Source organism: Prionailurus bengalensis, chromosome E1, assembly GCF_016509475.1.
Source record: "Prionailurus bengalensis isolate Pbe53 chromosome E1, Fcat_Pben_1.1_paternal_pri, whole genome shotgun sequence".
NCBI lineage: Eukaryota > Metazoa > Chordata > Mammalia > Carnivora > Felidae > Prionailurus > Prionailurus bengalensis.
Genome location: NC_057347.1, coordinates 28,013,674 through 28,029,696, shown reverse-complemented (window position 1 = coordinate 28,029,696; position 16,023 = coordinate 28,013,674). Strand labels below are relative to the sequence as shown.

General features: G+C 41.0%; 1 protein-coding gene across 5 annotated transcripts in view; it reads right to left on the bottom strand.

The window, feature by feature from the left end:
* TEX14 (testis expressed 14, intercellular bridge forming factor) overlaps positions 1 to 16,023 on the bottom strand; it is a 118,203-nt gene that overhangs the window by 9,502 nt on the left and 92,678 nt on the right. For 4 of the 5 annotated variants that reach the window (XM_043583927.1, XM_043583924.1, XM_043583925.1 and 1 more), the window contains exons 20-28: positions 14,616 to 14,682; positions 11,613 to 11,694; positions 8,540 to 8,602; positions 7,899 to 8,026; positions 6,780 to 6,985; positions 5,640 to 5,736; positions 4,163 to 4,237; positions 1,383 to 1,460; positions 550 to 649 (exon numbers count right to left, since the gene is read on the bottom strand). In XM_043583927.1, coding sequence (XP_043439862.1) covers positions 550 to 649; positions 1,383 to 1,460; positions 4,163 to 4,237; positions 5,640 to 5,736; positions 6,780 to 6,985; positions 7,899 to 8,026; positions 8,540 to 8,602; positions 11,613 to 11,694; positions 14,616 to 14,682 — 896 coding nt within the window. The remainder of the gene's footprint in view (positions 1 to 549; positions 650 to 1,382; positions 1,461 to 4,162; positions 4,238 to 5,639; positions 5,737 to 6,779; positions 6,986 to 7,898; positions 8,027 to 8,539; positions 8,603 to 11,612; positions 11,695 to 14,615; positions 14,683 to 16,023) is intronic. The other variant, XM_043583926.1, reaches the window with a different exon arrangement.

The window sequence follows — 16,023 nt, the reverse complement described above, 5'->3', positions numbered from 1 at the left end:
AAATGGGCATTAAGGAATCTAGTCCTGAAATCACTGTTGCACTATATGCTAACTAACTTGGATGTAAATTTAAAAAATTAAATTTAAAAAGAAGGAAATTCTGATCATGTTGCATGGATGAACCCTGAGGACAGTATGTTAAGTGAAGTAAACCAGCTACGAAAAGTCAAATACTGTATGATTTCACTTATGTGAGGTATCAAGAGTAGTCAGAAAGCAGAATAGTGGTTGCTAGAACTGAGGAAAGGGAGCAGTTGGTTTTTAATGGGCATAGAATTTCAGTATTGTAAGATGAAAAAGTTCAGGAGATCGGTTGCACAACAATGTTAATATACTTAACACTAGTGAACTGTACACTTGAAAATTTTATGTTTATGTGTATTTTATCACAATTACAATTAAAAACAAAAAACCTTTAGGAATAGGGGCTATCAGGCTAGTAGGAAGAAAGACCTTTTTTCCCCATTCTTATTTGTCAATATCGGAAGAAAAATGAACACACTAATACAGTTTATTAAATCCTTTTAGAAGCCCAGCTTTTTCTGTTACCTCTCTGTGTCCTCTTCTAGATCCTGAGTTTCTTTGGTCCAGAGAATACTGCTATCTTCTTTGTTACTGTTAGTTTCTTGTTCTTCTAAGTGCCTTTGATCTAAAAATGGTTGAAAGACTCAACTTTATTAGAACAACAACAAATTGAGAAAGCCTGCCTTGAAATGGAGTGCAAAAAATTAAAGCTAATCAGTGGTCCCTGAAGTATATATTGCACTACTTCTTCCCAGGAGAGCAGGGGCCAGGTGGCAGTCTGCAGGGTGCCTGCATTCACAGAAGCTGCTTCTGGGGTCTTGGGAGCTCTCTGGTGCCAGATGAAGCAATAGGAAACCTTACCTGTGCCAAGACTCAAGACAGACAGAAAAAGCAGAGGAAAGAGAGGGCACATAAAAGAGGAGCCAAGACACCCTGAAAACAAATTGCACTGATTCACTTTGGGTGACCACCCTATTCTCACCTGTAAATGTTTCTAGGTTGGAGCCCCAAGGAAAGAATTTGGGTGGGGAAAGGTAGTTAGTACCCTTTAATGTATGCCAGGCATTTTACAATACTGTCTCATTTCATCCTGCCAATGGTCCTATGAAGGGAAAGTTTGTTCAGTATCTTACAATGTACCAGACACTGTTCATAGAGCTATTGTGTAAACCAGGAGGTAAGAATTATCATCCCCATTTTACAGATGAGGATGACAGAGGCTCGGAGACATTAAACAGCTTAATGAGGTGGAATTGTGCCTGACCTCAATGCCCACAGTGTCCCACATGTACCATTGTGCTGCCAAGGGCAGTGTTATAGCAAGGACCTGATGAAAAGGGTCTGGGCAGCTGGCTTACCATTTACAGTGACACTGAGATAACTTGCTGTGTTCTCCCGCAACACTGTGGATGAGGCCTGCTGTCGCTTCAAGTGCTCTGTCACAATAATACAAAAGCAAAACACAACTTATTTCTTCCTTCAGATGTCATACCATTCTCTAGGGCAGTGGTTCTCAAAGGGTGGTCCTTGGATCAGCAGCCTCAGTATACTCAGTACTTAGATATGCAAAGTCTTAGACCTCATCCCTGACCTACTGAGGCAGCCTGGGGGTGGGGCCCATCAATCATATTTTATAAGCCCTCCTGGTGATTCTGACAGCTGATAACCTTTGAGAACCACTGGTCTAGAGCATCCAATTCTATCCAACACTAAAAATAAAAATAATAATGATAACAATGATAGGTAACACTTGCAAAGCCCTAGGTGGCAGTTACTGTTTTTAACTTACACACATTCATTCAAGATTCATGTTCACAATCTTCATAACAACCTTACAAGACTCATCGTGTGACTGTCATTCCTGTTGAGCAGATGAGGAAATGAAGGTAAAGAAAGGTTGAGGACCTAGCCTGGAATCACACACAGTGTAAGAAGCAGAGATGGGATCTGAACCCAGGATGTCCAGCTCCAAGATTTATGCTGTTAATTTTTATTTTATACTCTGTCAAGTTTGTAACACATCAAAGCAGGTTCCAATTTCCCCCATCTCTATGGCCTATATTTCCTATTTTTTTACTTAGTTTATGAAAAGATAGAAGGCAAAGAAAATAATTTCCATTTCCTAAAGAACTGACCATTACACCAAGACAAGCATCTGCCAAACTGCATACTGCTTTGCATTTGTGGCTGCACAGTATCCTTCAAGTGCTCCCCACAGCAGAGCAGTGAGACAGCTGCGAGGCGGCACACACAGGGACCCTGGATTCCCTGGTGCAGCCCTGTTGTGTGCAGGCACAGGGGTCTCTCTTCCTGCAGGTCAGGAAGCAGGCCTTTCCTGGCAGCTCCTGGGCATCAAGGGGCCCCCATTTGATCACTTGAAATAACTTGAAATAAAAAATTCATTTTTATCCTTGTTAAAGATAGTCCTTTATTAATCTTAAAAGATCACCTATATCCTAGAGTTCGAGAGGATCCTCCCTGTTAGGCCCTTGTCAGAAGCCTAGAGCTGTGGATGTGGGCCCTCCAAAGGAGCACAGGTATCAGCACCAGGTCACTCTCCAAAGTTCTCTTGAGGTGAAACAATGGAATGATGATTTATAATAATCAGGTGGGAGTGCCCATTATTAGAAGAAACTACCCAAGCGACCTCTCAATTTTGTCTTTCTGGGAAATTACTGACCTGTGTCAAAGTACAGACATCACCTAGAAACCTGGTCCAGATAATTCCCATGAGTAAAATGAGAAAAGGTTTCTGCAGAGTGTGTTGGGGTACAGCTGTGCCATGAGGCTGGAACCTAGGAGGAAGGCTGCTAACAGCTGCTGAAATGGGGGAGTCTATATGGTGACTAAGAGAGAAGACAGCAGGATCCAGAAGAAAAGTATCACTAAGGTCAAACTGAAAAGGAGCCTACAAATACTGCCTTAAGTCATGACAAAAGAAAAATGACACTGAGAATCTATCTGAGCTGGACATGTGTGGGTGACCTCTACTCTCATAAGCAGCAGTTCTATTACTGTACTAAGAAAAACAACTGGAGAGAAAGAATTTGCAAGGACTCCTTGGGGCATTCTAGAGAAGGAAAGCCCTAGGGGTAGCCCTAAGGGGTAGGCACCCTAAGAGCCTGACCCAACAACCCTATGACCCTGTGGCTTTGGGGAAGAGGTGTAATGAGGTGAAGGGGCCTATGAGTACAGAAAAAGAAAAAAGGAAGGTCTGGCAGCTCTGACTGGCTCCACCCTAGTTCATCAGACCAATAATCAGGGGCTGGGGGTTGTGATAGCCTAGATGGTAGCTGTCCATTGAGTCAGACCACATAAGTCCTCATTTACCTCCTTCTTCCTGATGAGACACAAAACCTCAGAGACCCTGAAAAATAGCTGGTGCATATCGGGAAATTCTCTAGAGGCCCCATACCAAGAACTGGACTGTGAGAGGTCTGCCAAGATGCGTCCTTTCAGAGTAAGAAGCTGGTCAACCAGGCTGTCAAGGAGAGAACAATCACGTCTCTTCTCACTCTTCAAGTGAGAAACCACCTGGCCCAATGCCTCCATGTACTTTCAGCATTGGCTCAGCTGGGCAGGGCCAGCCAATCCAGCTACAAGTAAAATTGGGCTGGTATAGCTGGGTCTCTGTCTGAGATGGAAAATTCTGGTCTCATTACATCTTGTGCCACTGACATCTCTGCCCCTGAGAAGGTGATTCATCCATGATGCCAATACCTCTAATACCTCCTGCTAAGGGCAAAACTGAAACTACAGGATGTCTCAACCTTAGTAGCCAGACTTCAGGCCTCCAAGATATAGCTGGTTTGGTTCCAAAAGGAGGTGAAATATTCCTTTAATAAAACAATTTCATCATAATAAACCACTTAAATATTGTTATTCTTCTTAGAATCATTACCATAGGCCCTTTAAAGTAACAAAATGACAACAGACACAGGCTAATATCCTGGCCAGGTTTCAGTAGTAATGTGAGGCCCACTTTATTGGAAAACTGCTCCTTCCTGAATTGTTCATTCAGTTAGACCTTCTTATTAGGGTCATTTGTACTAGTACCTACACTTGAGACAAAGAACTATATTGTGGTCAGTGACCATAACAGGGCCATGGAGTACATTCTGTATTGAACATCCCTTACCAATTTCGTCAAGCAGCTCCTGAGATGGTGGTGGTAGCTCATCAACATGATGCTGTGAAATGGCTTCTACTAATGCTTACAAAACATAAAGAGAAAAATGGCTTAACACCTTTCTGACCCTGAACTGGATTTTCCAGGCTTCCACATGAATTTGACATAGGACTTCTCAGCAATGAAACAAACTGAGGCAGGAAGACAGCCTCTTACATTAGCAGTTCTAGTTGAGACCTCCTAACATGTGAATGGATTTACTCCCCTTTTTACTCCAAATCCTTTCCTGCTTTACCCCTTATCCCAGTATTTCTTGATCTGTGTCCCTCCCTCCCAAAGATATTTAGGGTAGGGGAAGTATAAATTCTTACTAAGAGGCTGGGGGCCTAATCTGGCATAGGGCTCCTGGAGGGATACAGTCTGGGCCAGTCAAAATGAATAAAAAATAAAATGGAAGGTCTTTTATAGGTTATCAGGCCAGGGGATATAAGAACAACCACTCTTTGGGCCTTCCCCTCCTTATAACCTTAAATAAAACCCCTCAGCTTAATTCACAAAATCCAAGAATTGTACCAAAACATAAGACATTAAAATTAATATAGCAAAGGCAATATGCCTCAAGAGTTGTTAACATTCTCATATCCTTTGATCTGAAAACCATCTCCTAAGAATCTATCCTAAAAAAGGGATCAGAGGTACAAAGATTTTTATACAAAGAACAAAAATTAGAAAACAATATAAGTCTTCAACATAATGGCATAGTTAAGCAACATATGTAGAACGGACTATTATGAAGCCATTAGATATATTTAACAAATAATTTTCACTAAGGGGAGATCCTCAAAACATAGCATCAAAAGAAAAAAAATAGGCCGGAGATAATACACAATATGATATCAACTATGCTAAAAATACATACATTTTTGTACATTTCTAGAAATATGAAAGAGAAAGTGCCTGGCTGGCTCAGTAGGCAGAGCCTGAAACTCTTGATCTCAGGGTTGTGAGTTCGAGCCCTACATTGGGCACAGTTTACTTTAAAAAAATGGGGGCACCTGGGTGGCTCAGCTGGTTGAGCATCAGATTCTTGATTTCAGCTCAGGTCATGATCCCAGGGTCGTGGGATCAAGCCCGTCATCAGGCTCCACACTGATTAAGATTCTCTTTCTCTCCCCCTCTCCTCCTCTCCCCCACTTGCATGGTCTCTCTCTCTAAAAATAAAAAAATTTTTTTTTAATTTTAAAAAGAAAAACTATGTACTGAATAGTACAAGAGGTTAAAAAATGGTGGTAGAATTAAATGATAGTTTTCTTTTAAAGCTCTTTTTATTCTCCAAGTTTAATGAGTATATTACTTTTATAATCAGATGGAAAATAGCATTTTTGTTTGAATTTAATGTAGCATCAACGATGAGACTAAAGTTCCCTTAAATTGGCTTACTATTATTTTGTATTTTGGTTGTATTTTCGTATTAAACACAGGGTACCTTTCTGCAGGCTCCTTCTCTGGGTGGCATGGGATGATGTGTCAGGTGACTTAGCAATGCTGGAGGAACCGGCCCCAGTAAATGCAGGCAATCTTTTCTATAAGTAAGATGTAAACATGGTAACTGACACATGTACTGAGCTCAAAAGGCAAATGCAGTTCAATCATTTCCAAGATTAAGCCTGTGTTTCTTTGATGGAATAAGCCACTTGTTTTGTTGATTGAGTCAAACTCTTTCAAATGTCCCCTCCTCTGGGATCCCTTCTCACCCAGTCTTTGCCTCCAGAGCACCCAGTACTTACCTCTGTATTGTGTTAGCCAGCCTTTCTCACTAGGTGGGGAGCTCCTCTGGGGCAGGGACTAGGTTTATCTTATTCACATTTGGTGCCTAGAAGAGGGCTTGGCAGGGTACCTGGCACTTAAAACCTGCCCAGTTAACAATTTATTGAATGAAAGCATAAAACTCTTTATCTCCCTACTTTAGAGTGAACCTTTTGTGAGTCAAATGCCCAAAGAAGATAACAATTGATTTTTAATTGAGGGCCAAAGCAAGTAATCAGTCTGCCTATAGAATGGTCAACATTTTTAATGAACAGTGCCAAGTAAGGAATTTGTAGTTTTCTTGAAGAGTCTACACATATGGAATATAAGGGGGAGAGAAGAGAAAAAGAAAGAAGGACGGCAGGGGGAGAAGGAGGAGGGGAGGAAAAGGTAGCACACAATTATGTGTTTTTATTGCAGACTGTTAGTTCAGGAGTTCAGAGAAGGTAGAGAGCAATCAAACCTCTCAGGGAACTAAGCAGAGGAGGCATCAAAGAGGAAGCAGAACCCAAGCCTCCTCAAGTAAGTAGGATGTGGGTAGACAGAGAGTACAATGCAGGTGAAGGCAGCATCCTAAGCTATGACAATTTGGCTCTTTGGAGAAATTGCCAGATGTTATCTCTGGGGCAAAAAAAGGCACAAAAACCTAGGATCTATCCTAGAATACAGACTCAGAAAGATACCTCAGGGAAGCCCAGAGAAGATCCAATTTATTTCTTGCTTTCTTTGTATAATGGATTTGGAGAAATCTTGGCACTTTGGATCCCTGAGGCCTTTGGGCTGACTCCATGAGTGTGGAAAGCAGAATCAGTATACTTACGAGATCGGTCAGTCTTGAAGGGGCAGTTTCACAGGAAGTAAGAAAGGAATCTAGGCTCTTTGCTTTCTCTCGAACAGTTGTAAATCTATCAGATGAAGTTTGAATGGATTCCTGACTGTTCCAGCATGAGGTAGAACCTGTTTTAATCTGAAATGTGATACTTTCAAGGCAGTCTTTATACCGACTGGCAGCTGAAGAACTTGACCCTGTTGTAGAAAAGAGGGCAATTAGTTTCTGAATCCTTTACATTATTTAAAAACAAAACCACAAAACTATGTATCTATACCAGGGATTCTCCAAGTTGTTAATAACTAAAATAATCACAGATATGAGATATAGCTTCTCAAAGTATAAAAACAATGACAGTCTCTAAATTTGGCCATCCAAAGAAAGGGAGATTATTTGAACCACAAATATACTGGAACTAAGGACACCAGAGAGAGGCTATGCGATGCTGGCCATTGAGGTTGCAAGACTCAAAACTATGTGTGTTTACTCATATGTGGAACTTGAGAAACTCAGCAGAAGACCATGAGGGAAGGGAAGGAGAAAAACTAGTTTCAAACAGAGAGGGAGGCAAACCATAAGAGACTCTTAAATACAACAAACTGAGGGTTGATGGGGGGTTGGGAAGGGGGGAAATGGGTGATGAGCATTTAGGAGGACACTTGTGGGATGAGCACTGGGTGTTGTATGTAAGTGATGAATCATAGGAATCTACCTGAAAAACCAAGAGCACACTGTATATACACTGTATGTTAGCTAACTTGACAGTAAATTATATATTTAAAAAATTTAAAAATAAGAAGTGTTTCATAAAAAAAAAAACTGTGTGTTTAAGCACAAGATAGGTTTTAAGTAGTGCTAGAGTACAAAGTACAGTTTGCATTTGCCTGTCTCTACCACTAAAGTAAAAAAACTCCTTAGAGCTGCTTATAACCAGTACCACCAACCCCTACCTGGCCCCCCATGGGATTATCCCCTTCAACTCTGGTGCTAAGGAGACACCTCTACACTGAGGAAACACCTGGCAGTCTTTTCTCACAGCCTGGCTTCCCAAAGCCAATGGGGCAGGGGCTGTTAGTTCTTCTCCCCAAACACTTCTCCCGCAGTGATTACCTGGGCTGAGTGGAGTGCTGACACTTGTAGGTGCATGGTTTATTTTGGGTGTTTTGCATGAGACTTCCTTAAAGGAACCATCTTGTTCATAGGAAATGCTAGACAGGTCTTGAATGTCTGTCAGTGATCTAAGAAATTTAAAGTACAAAGTAATTAGGAGAAAATGTTTAGAAAAATCAAACAATATTTTCCTGAGGGGTGCTTTTTAAGGATGCTCTTGACAACAACCTTTACTTGGCAGCAGACCAGAATTAGAGACTATCTTAGAATATCTTATGTATCTTAAAGAGAATCTCAGAGAATATCCTAAAAAGAGTACTAACTTTAAACATATCTCAGCAGCTAAAAATAAAACTATTTCCATAGATGAAGGTATATTTACATGGAAAACAGATTTCATTTACCTCCAGTATAAACTTATTAATATCATCATCATCATCATTATATTTCCTTGATTGTAAGATGCTATTAATTTAGATCATATCGTTAACAGCTTTTTGGTGAAAGAAGAAACACGCTCACATTAAATGTATGAATAAAAACGGGAGGAATATATTTTCCCACAAATAAGGAAATTCCTCATTTTTCCCTAAAACCAAGACTTTACACAGCATCCTTAGGCAACCCTTTGGTGGCCCTACATGTCCTTCTCTTTCAGCTCCTTTGGTGATTCCTTTAATGTCTCCTCTTGTTCACCTTCAGTACTGTAGGAGAGAAAATGAGAAAATCATATGAATCCCCAGTCAGCACAGTGCACTAACCTGGTACAATGGACCAGTTTGTCAGCCCAGTGTAAGAAGCAGCAGAAAGGGCGCTAAATCAAAAATAGAAAGTTGGTGGGAATGCAAGCTGGTACAGCCACTCTGGAAAACAGTATGTAGGTTCCTCAAAAAACTAAAAACAACTACCTTACGACCCAGCAATTGCACTACTAGGTATTTATCCTAGTAGTAAATACTAGGGGGATACAGGTGTGCTGTTTCGAAGGGACATATGCACCCCCATGTTTATAGCAGCACTATCAACAATAGCCAAAGTATGGAAAGAGGCCAAATGTCCATTGATGGATGAATGGATAAAGAAGGTGTGGTATATATATACAATGAAGTATTACTCGACAATCAAAAAGAATGAAATCTTGCCATTTGCAGCTACGTGGATAGAACTGGAGGGTATTATGCTAAGTGAAATTAGTCAGAAAAAGACAAAAATCATATGATTTCACTTGTATGAGGACTTTAAGAGACAAAACAGATAAACATAAGGGAAGGGAAACAAAAATAATATAAAAACAGGGAGGGGGACAAAACAGAAGAGACTCATAAATATGGAGAACAAACAGGGTTACTGGAAGGGTTGTGGGAGGGCAGATGGGCTAAATGGGTAAGAGGCACAAAGGAATCTACTCCTGAAATCATTGTTGCACTATATGCTAACTAATTTGGATGTAAATTTTAAAAAATAAAAAATAAAATTAAAAAAAAAAAGTAGGAAGTTGGTTCTGGTCCTGGCTCTGCTACTGATTAGCCATATGTTTTCAGGCATGTCTGGGCCTTACTCTGGGCCTCAGTCTCCTTTCAGCCCATCTGAAATCAGCTGATGATACTACATGACAGTGAGCAAGTTCCTGAGGAAATCAATGGATCACAGGAAATTTGCTGGGGACGGAGGCTGGAGCAAAGGGCACAGTGGTGGGGCCTTACCAGCTGTGAGACAGCATCCTACATGGAACATCAGGTGGGGCCAAGAAAGACTTACGCCAAAAAACGGCCAGAAAAGAATACTGAAGACAAACTTGACCTTTTTCTACTTTAACTAATAGGTAGGATTCAATTTCAATATCCACTAAATATAAACTATAAGTCAGCTCCCATGCGAAATCCTTCCATGTTTTCATATTTTTAATCTTTGCAACAATCCTGAGACCAAAGGTACAAAGGAAAGAACATGGGTTTTGGATTGAGTTATGACTTTATTAATTCTGTTCACTAGAGTATTTGTTTCTCCTTTCAAGTATACAAGTACAACAGCACTTTTTGGCCGTCCTAATTTATATAAATGGCTACCTCACTTGTTTTAACCAGTGAAGTATAAGCAAAAGTGATGTGAGTCACTTTGGGCAGAAACCTTAAGGATAGTGCACAACTCATGTTCCCTTTCCTGCCTCAGCAATCAAGGAACCACAAGGATGGAGTCTCCCTAAGCCTGGATCTTGGATAGAAGGTAATAGAGCACTGCACACTCCTGGCCAACCCATGGTGGACATGGGGCATGAGTAAAAAATAAATGTTTGCTGTTTTAAGCCATGAAAATCTGGAGGTTGTTTGTTATATAGCATAATCTAGTCTATCCTGACCACTTACTAACCATTTGCTAACTTACAGTTAGCCACTTACTAACTGCGACCTTAGAAAAAATACTTAAAACTCTCAGAACTTTGCTTTCCTTATTTGCAAAATGGAGATGCCAGTATGTGCCTCACAGGGCTGAATATGGTAGTTACTTAGGAAACACCAGCTGTAATTATTATAGGTAAGGAAATTGAGACCTAGAGAGAGGGAAAGTAAAATGAATGTTGTTGTGTCAGGTACTTTACCTCTATTATTAGTGTTTTTAATTAAACTTTTTATTTTGAAGTAACTGAATATTCACATGACGTTTAAAGAAACACACTTGATCCAAGTTTCCCTGAATGGTAGTATCTTGCAAATCTACAGAACAACCAAGATATCAACACTGATACAGTCAAGATACAGAACATTTCTACCACCACAGGGATCCCCTTAGGCTGCCCCTTTTATAGGCATGTCTACTTCCCTCCTACTCCTTACCTCTTCCCTATCCCCTGGAAACCACTCATTTGTTCTTTATTTCTATAATCTTATCATTTCAAGAACGCCATATAAGTGGAATCATATAGTAAATAACTTTGAGGGATTGTGCTTTCCATCCAGCACAATTCTCTGGAGATTTATCCAGGTTGTTGAAGGTATCAATAGTTCATTCTTTCTTACTGCTGAGAAGTATTCCATAGTAGGGATGTACCAGTCTGTTAAATCATTCACTTGTTAGACAATGTTTGGGTTTCCAGTTTTTGGCTATTACAAATAAAGTTGCTATAAACATTCATGTATGTTTTTTTTTTTAATTTTCAAATGTTTATTTATTTTTGAGGGACCAAGACAGAGCTCAAGTTGGGAAGGGGCAGAGAGAGAGAGGGAGACACAGTATTTGAAACAGGCTCCAGGCTCTGAGCTGTCAGCACAGAGCCCCACGTGGGGCTCGAATTCCGGAATGGTGAGATCATGACCTAGGCTGAAGTTGGAAGCTCAACGGACTAAACCACCCAGGTGCCCCTCATGTATATGTTTTTATGTGAACATAAGTCTTCATTCCTCTGCAAAGAATGCCAGGAGTTATAAGGATTCTTATTCCTAATTTTATAAATGGGGAAATAGAAGAGAGGAGTTGAGAAACCAAGGTCATAGGGATAGGAAAGGCAGAGTCAGGATCTGAATACAGATAATGACTCCTTTTCACGATCCCTCACAATCCTGCTGAAAAAGTCCTAAGAAAGTTAAATTCCCCAAAGCAAATTTTTATAATGTGGTGACAAATATATTTGAAGACAAGCAATATATAAATATGGGACATTATCAACATTTAACGTTACTTCTGTGAGTCTGAAACTGTGACTAAAATACTAGCACATACGTTCGTATAGGTTGGAATTGAGACCTGGTCAAAATCTCAGCATTCCTTCCAAGGCTTTTTCTCATTTGGAACTTTTCTTCGCCTGAAAGAATAAAGTAAATGCATCTTTTTTACTGAATTTTTACCAACTCAAATTATTGTTTTCATTCTCTAGAATTTCCCTTGGTCTGGTTCAGAATGAGAAATAATCTGGGTAAACAAAGTACTTCCTAATTGGGTTTGGATTGAGTGCTATAGGAGAGGTTTTTGCTCTGAAAGTTTATTTTCCTTGCTCAGAGGGAGTAACTATATTCTGACACTCAAAATACAATCAAGCCATTTACTGGCCTTTCAGTTATAACAGCACAGTTATTTCTGGAGACAAATGTTGTTTTGTCTTTTCAGGAAGGCAACCTGACCTGGTTCCTGTCAACAGACACCAGGGGGCGTTGAAACCAAGAACTGTTTGTTCACTAAAGATTCCAAATAGAAAAGACCATTAGCTGGGCATCCCAGAGTGCTGAGCCTCTTGGCCATCATACTCCACTTAAAGAATGGGGGTGGGGGGCTTGAGTACTAAGGAGCTAATTCAACTATCTTCTGTTCTTTTTTTAAGTTTGTTTATTTTGAGAGAGAGAGAGAGACAGAGAGACAGTGTGAGTGAGGGAGGGGCAGAGAGAGAAACAGACAGAAAATCCCAAGCAGGCACGGCACTGACAGCACGGAGCAGCCCAACATGGGGCTTGAACTCATGAAACTGTGAGATCATGCCCTGAGCCGAAACCAAGAGTCAGATGCATAACTGTCTGAGCCACCCAGGTGCACCTCTTCTGTTCTTCTTGATATTAAGTATCCAAAGTTACTCCCCACCAGTTCTCAGGTTAGATACTATGCAGACCTCTGGGCAGACAGGGCCACTATTCATTATTCTTCCCACCAGTGTACTGCTTTGTTTATAGAGAAGGGGACAGGCAGAGCAGACTGCCCTCTTGGCAAATGCTCATGATCCCAAGGCCATTTCTTAGAGCAAGTAGTATGGTGGACGATGGGGAGGCTCACCAAAACAGTGTCACCTTTAGCAGGTACCAAAGAGGTCTGAAACGTCAGTAGAGAAGCATGAGGGCTCTTCTTCCTGTGACCCTCTTTCAAATACCTAGGAGGCATAAAGCCCTAGAAAGCATTAAGGAATTCCTAATAAGCACCATTACAGCTGGAAAAAAACTTAAGAGATTTTGCAGTCTGACCCTCTCCTTTACTTTATACAAAGAGAGAATGGAGCCCTGGGGTGAAATGATCATGCATGAAAAAAAAAAAAAAATCAGTGGCAAAACTGGGCTTGGAACCTGGCATGTGTCCGATTTTTACCTGTGGCATCGCCTGGTGTGGAAGGGGTATATGTCAGAGCCCTAGTGGAAAAGGAGGAAGAGAAGGGTGAAAGCGGGACATGAGTGGAAATCGAAGGTTTCTTCGTGTACTTCAGATGTCTGTATCAAAGTAGCCCTGGATTTCTGACCTACCTGCCCCACAACTTCTCTATCCCACTCAACCTTCTTCTACACAGAAGTGAAATGGCTATGTGCAGGTCAGGCTCACACAGAAAGTAACTGGAGGCAGAGGCCACATGAAAGAAGTGGGTGACCCAAGATCCAGGTCTGGAGACTTTTAATACACGTTGTCCTGAGAATTTAACTGTTCATCTAAAAGCCTACTGCTTAAGATGATGTCAACTGTGACAGGGGCATGAATCAGGTTAGAGATAGAAAACAGAGTATATAGCAGGAGGAAGGCAGTAAGTTCAGAATCCAAGCCCACCTTGTCTGGGTTCAGAATGTTGAGACATGACTGAAAATAGCTACCTGGCTCAGTAGATAGGTAATTCTGACTTTAAAATAGACAGTTGTAGGGATGTCTGGGTGGCTCAGTCGGTTGAATGACCGACTTCGGCTCAGGTCATGATCTCACGGCTTGTGAGTTCGAGCCCCACGTCAGGCTCTGTGTTAACAGCCCAGAGCCTGGAGCCTGCTTCTGATTCTGTGTCTCCCTCTCTCTCTGCCCCTCCCCCACTCATGCTCTGTCTCTGTCTCAGGAATAAATAAACATTAAAAACAATTTTTTTAAATAGACAGTTGTAGGGGCACCTGGGTGGCTCAGTGGGTTAAGCATCCGACTCTTCATTTCGACTCAGGTCATGATCTCACAGTTCATGGGTTCAGGCCCCACGCTGGGCTCTGTGCTGACAGTATGGAGCCTGCTTGGAATTCTCTCTCTCTCCCTTGTTCTCTGCCCCCCCCCACTTGTGCTCTCTCTCTCCCTCTCTCCAAATAAATAAACTTTAAAATAGACAGTTGTATACCTTAAAAGAGTAAAAGTACACAATTTTTTAAATGTCTGTATCAGAATCAGTGGTTGACTTCTATCTTATCTTGTGCCACACCCGGGTTGCTGATTCAAGGTTAACTTCCCATGTAATGGAAAGCAGTTGCTGAGTTATACAGAACCCAAGGCCTCCCGAGGGAAGGATGTTATGTTGACTATGCACTATTGGCTGTTATTAACTCTTTGCCAAGATTCTAAGCAAGCAAAGGAAAATGACAAACTCTGCCTCTTAGGGTGAAGGACATGAAAAGCTAGTTCTAGTTTTTGTTACATCAATAACCAGTTGTACAGCCTGGGTCAATCCCTCAGGTCAGCTCAGTGAATATAACCAAGCACCTGCTATGTGCCACAAAGGGGCCAGAAATCTAATGAAAGGCTGGGAAGGCGGGGGAAGCAGCAGCAACCACTAAACATATGCTATAAGGATGCAAGGGGAAGTACAGAAAACATGATATGCGGATGTTATGAGGCTGGTGAGGAGCAGGAGATTCATTCTAATGAGGAGAAATCACAAAGCCTAGGTTTCCTCATCTGTAAAATCAAAGGCCTGGAGGAGGTTATCTCTAAGGACTGTTCCAGCTTTAAAGATCTGTCATCCAACAGAAAGTAAAGGCAAGTGAAAAGGAATCTGCCTTAAGAGCTTATTACCAGAACCTCGAGGTTGGGCAAATGCATCTCGTATTCCTCCAAAGTCTTCTTCTATAGGACTTGAAGTCTACAAAAGAATAAAAGAGCAAAGAAAGAAGGGTCACTGGAGGCCGTCATATCATCAAAAGTAGAGGGAGAACTTCTTGATGTTCTTAAACCTTGAAAATCTTCCTAAGGTTCCTGCATCTTTTATAGAAAAAGAATAAACCTGCTTCGAAGACATTAAGTGCTCATTTGTACTTTATGTTCCTCCTCAACAAGCCCTCCCCAGCCCCCACTGTGAGGAAGAACTGTGTGACTTTTCCCTTCTTTATATTATCCCCTCCACTACCCCAACCTTCCCACAAAGATGTTTTGATTCCTAGGACTTTTATCAGAAAAGCTAGAAAGTTGGAAAAATGGCCCAGACTGCAAAGCTACTTTCTGGGGGGTGAGAAGTCAGAACACTGGTTCCTTTGAGAGGTGACAGTGACTGGGAAGAAGCCCACAGGGGTCTTCTGGAGGACCCATAATGTTCTGCTTCTTGATTTGGTTGGTTACATGAATGTGTTCAAGTCTGGGAAAGTCAATAGGCTGTACACTTAAGAGCTGTGTACTTTCCTCTATGTTACACTTTATACGTATATGTATACATAATATGTGTATATGTACTGTATATCTTTTTATTAAAGATTTTCTTAACATGCTAGTCTGCTCACATTAAAAGCCAGAATAGCTGAAGGATTAACAATATAAAACTGTTATCAGAAGTGCAGAAGAGTGGAAGTGATGCTTTTGTTGCATCACTGAATTCCTGCCAGTCAAATATTGTGTTTGAGATCTACAATCCTCCCTTTCCTCTACCCCACCTTCCATAGTGGTAAAAGGTCCAAAAAATGGTAGGTCAGTAGAAGGTGAGGTAGAAATTATATAAATAAATAAATAAACAAATAAACAAACAAATACGTAAGAAAATGTAAGGAGCTTCGTTTTATAAATGAAAATACTCTGTACAAATAGATGTTTGCAAAAGTTGGGCAGGTTCCCAAGAAAGCCCCATGCACTGCACAGACCCACATTCATGCTGAGCCCTGGCCTCTAATCCTGGCTCTCTTGCCACTAAAGCTTGGCAGGCCAGGGCTAATTCCCTACATCTGTGGATCACCACTTCTTCACACAGAGGAATAACAGCAGGCCTTCTTCTCTTCCCCACAGGAAGGATATGTGAATTAGGTAACATGAAGAAAAGTGTTTTTAAAAAAAGTACAAAGTGCTGTACAAATACAGGAACCACAGTTTTGGGAGAAACTGCATATGACTTTCCATTCTCACAAATCTTATTTTTCAGATGTCTTTTCAAAACACATGAAAACACTAAGTCGAAATTAGACGCTTTTATGTGTAAGCTATTTTTCTCAATAAAAATAAT